The sequence below is a fragment of the Capricornis sumatraensis genome, chromosome 10 (genome assembly GCF_032405125.1).
Source record: "Capricornis sumatraensis isolate serow.1 chromosome 10, serow.2, whole genome shotgun sequence".
Classification (NCBI taxonomy): domain Eukaryota; kingdom Metazoa; phylum Chordata; class Mammalia; order Artiodactyla; family Bovidae; genus Capricornis; species Capricornis sumatraensis.
Window position 1 is genome coordinate 27,603,361 of NC_091078.1, and position 9,420 is coordinate 27,612,780.

General features: G+C 38.8%; 1 protein-coding gene across 1 annotated transcript in view; it reads right to left on the reverse strand.

Annotated features, from left to right (window-relative positions):
- CABCOCO1 (ciliary associated calcium binding coiled-coil 1) overlaps positions 1-7,157 on the reverse strand; it is a 163,787-nt gene extending 156,630 nt beyond the window's left edge. The window contains exon 1 of the mRNA XM_068982923.1: positions 7,094-7,157. Coding sequence (XP_068839024.1) covers positions 7,094-7,126 — 33 coding nt within the window. The 5' untranslated portion in view covers positions 7,127-7,157. The remainder of the gene's footprint in view (positions 1-7,093) is intronic.
- Positions 7,158-9,420: the final 2,263 nt, after the last annotated feature.

Sequence of the window (9,420 nt, forward strand, 5' to 3'; positions counted from 1 at the left end):
GCTATAGTTAATAAGATTACATCCCAAATTTTCTTTATTCTTTTTCAACAATAGAAAACTGCAAAGCTAACACTCACTGGAAATAATAATCAGTTTAATGTTTATAATTTAATATTAGGTTATTCTATTTTTATTTTTAAAAATCTAATTGAGAAGTAAAATATGCTATTTTATTAACTATCTTTATTTAGTATAGAGTCAGCAAACTAACCTAAACTAGGTCATCCATTTGATTATAAATTCAAGAAGAAAAAATATTTTAGTACCTAATATAATACTTTGCACCTAGTAGGCACTCAGATGCTTATAAACTGAATTAAATGCATGCAGTGTTTAGACAGGATAGTATTTTAGTTCATAATATATTGTATACATTTGTTTAAATATTTGTTAGTTACATGCATTTTTTATTATTAGCATTAAACTATAATTATTACTGTACTATCACTTCAATTAGGTTGTAAATTCCTCAGGGACAGTCATTCAATATTTTATTTCTTTTGAGAATTCTGAAGTTTCTAGTTAGGTCAACAAAGGTTGTTAATTAACCTGTGTCTGAATTCATCTTCATCCTGTGATGACACTGTTAGATGATGGAACATGATGAAAAGCTGTATGCAGATTTGGAAATATCATGATGCCTTTAATATATTGATGAATTCTGTGACTTAACAGCAAGACATTTGAACCTAAAATTGGATTCATGTTAAAACATCTTTTGATATGTTTTAATACAAACACAATTGTTATCATTATTAAAAATGAATAAAGACATACATGAAAGATATACACACATTCAGATCAACTGTCTCAGACTTCAAAATTTTCTAGGAGAAAATAGGTCACACAAGAACTGTAAAAAAGAGTATAATAACAATCTTAATCTTTCATACAATAATAATTCTAGCTAAGGAATCTAATACCAGTGCCTCGTTCTTCTACTAAAACTTGATCGATTAAGATAATCATTTTGTAGGAGGGTTTGCCTCTGGTTTTTTGTTTTCTTTTGTTTTAAATTGAATTCCTGGACCTATTTTAAATGAGAGCTTTTCTTCTGTTTGTTTATACACTGCCATGCACTAGAAAGGATGTAAGGTGGTTAAATATCTTTAATCTTTCAATACATACATTCTCATTTGTAAAAATTAAAGATACAATGGAAAATTCATGAATAGGCTAATAAAAATGTAAATATGTAATTATCACTTTCTCTGTAAAATTACATCTCTGACTAGGAAAATATGTGAGCTAAACTGCACTGTAACTCATTTTATTCCACCACCTGGTGGATTTTAGCTGTTATTCCAGAAGCATTAAAACTGTAAGCTGCTATTTTTTGTCAGATAATCTTTTCTGTGAATTTTTTCTCTAATGTCATCTAAACTTTTCACATTTGAACATAACGTCTTTCTTCTAGAATTTAATCTTTTGGGCGCATCTTTGTATCCATCACTGATATGTCTTAAAAGATTCTTAAAAAATGTTCACTTAAGAAATATATAGCACAGTTCACCAAAGATGCCTAAGAGGGGTTTCATAGCCTTAGAGAACATAGAGTGGTCTACCATTTCCACACTCTGAAAGGCTTTCTTCAAGATTGAAAATAAATGAACTAAGAAGCAGCTCTGTGTTGAGCCATGTTGGAGCTGAGGCAAAAAGGAAAGATCAGTAATAATGATGCTGTCTTTACTTGGAATTTAAATCCATTATGGATTTTTGCATTTATTTTAATTTTTTAAATATTGCATTAAATTTTTTCTCTTGACTACGGAATTTTTTTAGCATCCCTTAAATTCTGTACCCAAGGAGGGTGCCTCACTCTCAGCACTATAGTGCTGGACACCATAAAGAGCCAATTTAAGAAAAAGGAAAAAAAAAGTAGATGAAAGAAGGATAAGTAAAAGCAAGAGCTAGTTCCTTAAAATAATGAACAAAATAGACAAATTTTGGGCAAAGGTGGTTAAAGAAGAAATAAATATATGCCACATTAAATGAATTCATTTGAAAATTACAAGGTAATGGGTGATTTTCTAGGAATATACGTTATAAATTTGACCAAGGGTAAAGGAAAAAATGGACCTGACAAACATGAACTAAACTGGAAGTCTACTTTTTAAAAGGTCACATGTCCAGACAGTTTTACACTTGAAGTTCTACTAAACAACCAGAACACATAAATTCTGTTAGTCTAATGATTGCAGATTGTAGTTTTTAGAGACCAGCATTGTCTATATACAAAAACCTGAACTAGCACGGAAAGGTGAGTAAAGTCAAAATCATTAATGAACTCAGATGCAAAAATTCTACTTAAAAATATCTTAAGGGTCTCCCTGGTTGTCCAGTGGCTAAGAATCTGCCTGCCAATGCAGCGGAAATGGGTTCGATCACTGATTCACTGATACATGCTGTGAGGCAACTAAACCCATGCATCACAACTTCTGAAGCTGGCAAGCCCCAGCAAGAAAAGGCACCACAATGAAAAGCCCATGTACAGCAACTATTACAGAAAAGTAGTCTCCACTCACCACAACTAGAGAAAGACTGAGCACAGCAATGAAGACCCAGCATAACCAAAATAAATAAATACATAAAATTTTAAAAATATTTTTAAAAAGTGACATCTTTGAATGTTGAATCCAGCATTGTACTAAAATAATAAGAAGCTATCATTATGACAAGATAAGGTTAATTTCATAAATGCAAGGATAAATGATGGTTAACAAGTCTCATGTACTTTTTAAGTCAAATTAAAAGATAAAATTATGATTATATAAGTAAATAATAAATAGGCATTTGTAAGAATTCAGCAGCAAAACTCTCAGTAAAATATGAATTAAAAAAAAGCTAATTTATAGTGAATGAAACTGGCATGATGGTTCACACTAGAACAAAATTAGATCCCCATTTCAAATATACATCTATCAAAAATTAATTTTAGCTGTGTTAGATACCTAACTTTAGTAAAATAAAACTTTAAATATCAGAAAAAGATTGAAGATAATTTGTGCAACCTGAAAGTGAGGACGGAGTAGAGAGAAGCAGGAAATAGACAGGAATAAGATAGGAAATTGAAAGACTTAATAATAAGATGAAGGACTTATTAAACTTAATAGTAAGATGAAAGACTTACTAGAAGACCAAACATCTGTGAATACCTCCACACCCACTATCAGTATTTTCAGAGGTTCTAAGTGTTTGATAAATGATACTATATATTCACTTCATTGGAAGGACTGATGCTAAATCTGAAACCCCAATACTTGGGCCACCTGATGTGAAGAACTAACTCATTTGAAAAGACCCTGTTGCTGCGAAAGATTGAAGGCAGGAGGAGAAGGGGACAACAGAGGATGAGAGGGTTGGATGGCATCACCGACTCAATGGACATGAGTCTGAGTAAACTCTGGGAATTGGCGATGGACAGGGAGGACTGGTGTGCTGCAGTCCATGGGGTCAAAAAGAGTCAGACATGACTGAGCGACTGAACTGAACTGAATAGTCAGACATGACTGAGCGACTGAACTGAACTGAATTGACTGAGTAATGTTTTCTCAACAATATTTTGAGCAACTTTTTGGCATCCTGTCCATTGTCCTATACTATCTATATCATGTGGTGTGAATGGCTTCAATAAATCCCTCTTGAATGATATTCCAGTTGTAGGAACCTGATCATCTTGGTACTCAAGTTGAGCCCCAAGTGTTTCTCTCCAACCTGCCAATAATGAGATGGGGCTGTTTTCAAAGCCCAGGCATGTGTGCCAAGTTACTTCTGTCACGTTCGACTCTGTGCGACCCCACTGACCGTAGCCTGCCAGGCTCCTCTGTCCATGGGATTTTCCACACAAGAATACTGGAGTGGGTGGCCATGTCCTCTTCAAGGAGATCTTCCTGACCCAAGGATTGAACCGTGTCTCCCACATTACAGGCGGATTCTTTACCACTGAGCCAACTGGGAAACAATCATTTACTTTTTACGTCTCTGATGTGAGTTGAAGTATGCTGCTCCGGCTGCTGCTGCTGCTGTCACTTCAGTCGTGTCCGACTCTGTGCAACCCCATGGACGGCAGCCCAAGAACACTGGAGTGGGTTGCCATGTCCTTCTCCAATGCAGGAAAGTGAAAAGTGAAAGTGAAGCCACTCAATCGTGTCCAACTCTTCGCGACCCCATGGACTGCAGCCTACCAGGCTCCATGGGATTTTCCAGGCAAGAGTACTGGAGTGGGTTGCCATTGCCTTTTCCAGAGTTGAAGTATAGTCCCTTTTAATTATAGTATTAATACCTAAATGATTACATGTCCCAAACAGTTTAAGATATTAAGAAAGTCAGTTTATGAACTGAATTTACACACTCACGTACAAATTAACTTATAAGCATTTATAAACTCCTTTCACTTACAGATCTTTAGGTAGCAAATATTTATTTTCAGATTGTCATCATTTCTCTGGTTTTCTGTATTTAAATGTTTCTCTCCCAAAACTTATGCAAGAGGCATTTATTCCCATGTTACTAAAGAAACTATACTATTAAATGCAGAAAGTTGGCAAGAAAGTTTATGTAATGTTACATAAAAATATTTTTCTGGAGCCATATCTCATGTCTGCTTGTTCAAGGTTATCTTATAGAGTTCGATCTATGATAACTATTATACCTGAAATACCTCAAACCCTCTATAATTCCAATTAGTTGTCAAATTTTATTGAGTGCCTATTATATGATTGGGACAACTGGTTGTTTTAATTTTAGGTACTGACAACAAACAAGTGGGAAACCTCAGACTATTGAAAGCGTATGCTTTATTTCCAACAAACTTGGCAAAAAGAAGTATTTCACTACTGTTTGGCTCAGATGACTGAATGGTCCACTGGCTAAGTCAATTTGGGTACAAATTATTGAGAAATAATACTATAATGCTAGGTTTCTAGGGATCAACTCTGGAAAGAATCTCACCTTACAAGAACCTTTCAATACCTAACTGAAAAGAAGTAGCCTCATGAATAGAGACACCAAGAGAGATTTTTGCTATCTTTTCCATCTAACCCCTGAAACCCACAGTGGGCACAAATGGGTGGCTGCTGCTGCTAAATCACTTCAGTTGTGTCTGACTCTGTGCGACCCCATAGACTGCAGTCCACCAGGCTCCCCTGTCCAGGCAAGAACACTGGAGTGGGTTGCCATTTCCTTCTCCAATGCATTAAAGTGAAAAGTGATGTCGCTTAGTTGTGTCCGACTCCTAGCGACCCCAAGGACTGCAGACTACCAGACTCCATGGGATTTTCCAGGCAAGAATACTGGAGTGGGTTGCCATTGCCTTCTCTAGGCAAGAGTACTGGAGTGGGGTAATGGGTGGCAGGCAGGACTTACTCTAATGAATGATACAACACTATGGATCAACTGTCTTCTCCATGAACTACAGGAACTCTGGTTTTAAAATGTTCTCCAAGATGCAGACTGTTAATCTTAGCAAACGAACAGTTAAGTGAGTCCAAATTCCAACTTTACTTTTTCAGTTTGTTACTAACTAAAAGACTAAGCATATCCCAAAATGACTGCCATGAGGAATACCTGCTGCTCCTCCAAGAAGTTAAACAAAAGAGCACAATGACTGTGGTAAAATTGCAGATAATCACCTAAGGTCTGTAACTGGTTCATTAGTTTCACTTATCCTTTATAAAAAGTGATTCCCCCTCACCCTGGAGCACGTTTTTTTTTTTTTGTTTTTTGGGGTTTTTTTTTGGTATCTTAAAAAAAAAAATTAAGGGGTATTTCTCTTTTTTTTTTGAAGTGCAGGTTCATTAATTCCAAATTATCAGTTACTTATAAAGGATATTTCTATTATTGTTACATGGAGAAGTACTGGGTATATTCTCACAAGAAAGTTTTTGTATATATTTATATACCATGATTTAATTGGAAAATTTCCTATGCCACTTTTGAAACTGTATTACTTACATTACAGATCACAAGGGAGTAACTGGCTTAGTAACCAGTTTATCACATTAAAATGTATTTTTAATGTATGCTAATTTCAAAAGGTTCATAGAAGAGTCAGCAGCTTTAGTGGTCTGCATACAGTATTGGGAAGAACCCGTTGGGAATAACTTGCGTTCTGGGCAAGGCACTGTATTACTGGTTCTGTTTATCCTCATTTATAAAACTGCAGCTCATACACATCTTCTGTACAAAAAATAAATAAATAAATGCTATTTAGACTAATAAGTGAGTTCAACCCAGCAATGTTAATTATAACATTATTATTCACCTTCAGAGTCCTAAAAAAGCTGAAGAAAAAACTTCTTAGAATAACATGATTGACTCAGTATGTGAAGATTTAAACATTTCTTAGTAGTATCTGGCAAATATTTTTAATTAAAATCTCAAGCTACAAAGCTTCTGAGTAATCCCAGTTACTTAGAACCCATTTATTATTGAGAATTAGTGCTGGGAGGGGCCGGAGAAGAAATCTTTTATTTTGCACAGGAAATCACTGGAGGCCTAAGAATGTTAAATACTTTTCCTAAAGACAAGGTGCTAATGAGCAACTCAGCCATAACCGGAAGGTTGATTTTCTAGGCGTTCCTCCTTTGTCCGATCTATCAACTATTTACTTATTTAGAGAAATAGTAAAATCATACGAGAAACACTGGCCTTCAAATATTCATCAATCCACTATCAATGAAGAGTAATTATTCCATGACATCTTTTGAGCAACAGAACTGTGATATCTGAAGAAAATTAGGAGTCATTTACAAAGGAGACGCGCTCACTTATATTTTTCAAAATTCCCTTTTAAGTAGAGAATCCTGGGAAGAGCGCGTATTTGTGAGGCCTTTTGGGCAAAGAACCGTCCAATGGAGGGTTTTTAGTTTACACTCGGGGGCATGGAGGGGCGTCGGTCGACAAGGCAAGGGGAGCGCGGGTCGGTGGCTTGGGGAGCCCCCTTCACTCCCTGAGAGCCGGCGCCGCCTGGGCGTCGCACCCACTCGGGGCCGAGCACCCAACTCGGGCATGGGGCGCCTCCGAGGGAACAGCCTCGGCCCGCGAGAGAGGTCGGGCGCTCGGGGGTCGCGGGTACCGGGCAGAGACTGCGTACCTCCGACTCGGGTGTGGTTCCCGCCGAAGTCATTCCCGCGGGAGTCGTTCCCCCTGGTGTCGTCCCCACAAACGTCGCCATGATCCCGCCTCAGCCCTGCGGCCCCTCGTCGCCTAGGCAACCGGGGAGGGGGCGGGGCCGGGGTCAATGGGCTGGGGAACTGAGGCCACGCTTAGCCGCTTCCGGTCCCGAGCCCCATGCCCACCAGGGACATGGTCAGGACCAGGCTTGTAGGAACCGAGAGCAGGCCCTACCGCTGCGGGGCGCTGTGCCCGGAAAGCCTATGGCAGGGCTTTGAGTAACTGAATCGAGATAGACTTTCCTTTTAGCAAGAGTGAAAAAGGGAAGAGAAAAAAAGCAGTTGAAACGAACTAGTAAACGGGGAAGTGGGGCTTCCCTGGTGATTCAGTGGGGATAGAGTCCACGGGGTCGCAAGAGTCAGACACGACTTAGCGACTAAACTACTACCACCAAACGTGGGTGTGTAATACTAATACATGGCAAGCCTGTCCATTTTTCCCAGGCAAGAATACTGGAGCGAGTTGCTATTCCTTTCTCCAGGAGATCCTCCTGACCCAGGGATCAAACCCACATCTCCTGCATTGCAGACGGATTTTTATCGACTGAACCACCAAGGAAGCCCCCCGTAAATATTGAAGTGAGGTATATTATTGAAATTAATATTTTACATGAAAAAAGTAATTTTAAAATATTAGGATATTATTGTTATGTTTAGAAGGAAAAACAGCCTTAATTTTTTTGGAGATAACATGCTGAAAGATTTAGTGATGGTGAAGGGATAAAATGTCCACGATTTACTCCAAAATAAGGAAGGGTAGATGGATAATGAGTGGAGGTACAGTAGAGGAATCAAGATTGGGGAGGAGGGACATGGTCATTATACTATTATTTCTACTTATAGTTTGATTTTTTTTTCCATAATAAAAATGTTGAAAAACAATATTTTTAGTATTTGTATGGCTTCCCTAGTAGCTCAGCTGGTAAAGAATACACCTGCAATGCAGGAGACCCCTGTTCGCTTCCTGGGTCCGGAAGATCGCTGGAGAAGGGATAGGCTATCCACTCCAGTATTCTTGGGGTTACCTGGTGGCTCAGCTGGTAAAGAATCCGCCTGCAATGTGGGAGACCTGGATTCGATTCCTGGGTTGGGAAGATTCCATCCAGAAAGAACGGCTACCCACTCCAGTATTCTGGCCTGGAGAATTTAATGGACTGGAAAATCCCATGGACGGAGGAGCCTGGTAGGCTGCAGTCCATGGAGTTGTGAAGAGTCAGACACGACTGAGCGACTTCACTTTCACTTTTCACTTTCTTGCACTGGAGAAGGAAATGGCAACCCACTCCAGTGTTCTCGCCTGGAGAATCCCAAGGACAGGGGAGCCTGGTAGGCTGCCATTTCTGGGGTCACACAGAGTCGGACACAACTGAAGTGACTTAGCAGCAGCAGCAGCAGCAGTCCTCTTGCCTACTTCGCTTTCACTTTTCACTTTCATGCATTGGAGAAGGAAATGGCAACCCACTCCAGTGTTCTTGTCTGGAGAATCCCAAGGACAGAGGAGCCTGGTGGGCTGCCGTCTATGGGGTCACACAGAGTTGGACACAACTGAAGCAAATTAGGAGCAGCAGCAGCAGCATACAGTCCATGCTGTCACAAAGAGTCTGACAGGTATGAGCAACTTTCATGTGAGTGTTCTTCTCTGAACAATAGTATGTACTTCGATAATGAAATGTGTTTTACTTTTATTAACTTCCATGGGGGTTGCTATGCAGGAAACTTACTGCAAATATCAGACATTAAAATGCTTCACTTTCCTCCTCTGTCAAATGAGATAATGACAGTGTTGGCCTTATTGCATTATTGTGAGGATTTAGCATGTTAATATATGGGAATATTTAGGACAGTATCTAGCAACAGTAGTTCTGTATCATTAGGATTAGTATTAGTTTGTACTTTTCTCTTTACTCCATCCTGTACAACCATTGCCAAAATAATACTTCCTTCATGGACCTCTTCTTATATTTGACCCCTGCCTTTAAGACCAATTTGGCAATAAGGAGTTCATGATCTGAGCCACAGTCAGCTCCTGGTCTTTTTTTTTGTTGACTTTATAGAGCTTCTCCATTATTGGCTGCAAAGAATATAATCAATCTGATTTCGGTGTTGACCATCTGGTGATGTCCATGTGTAGAGTCTTCTCTTGTGTTGTTGAAAGAGGGTGTTTGCTAATACGAGTGCATTTTCTTGGCAAAACTCTATTGGACTTTGCCCTGTTCATTCCGTATTCCAAGGTCAAATTTGCCTGTTA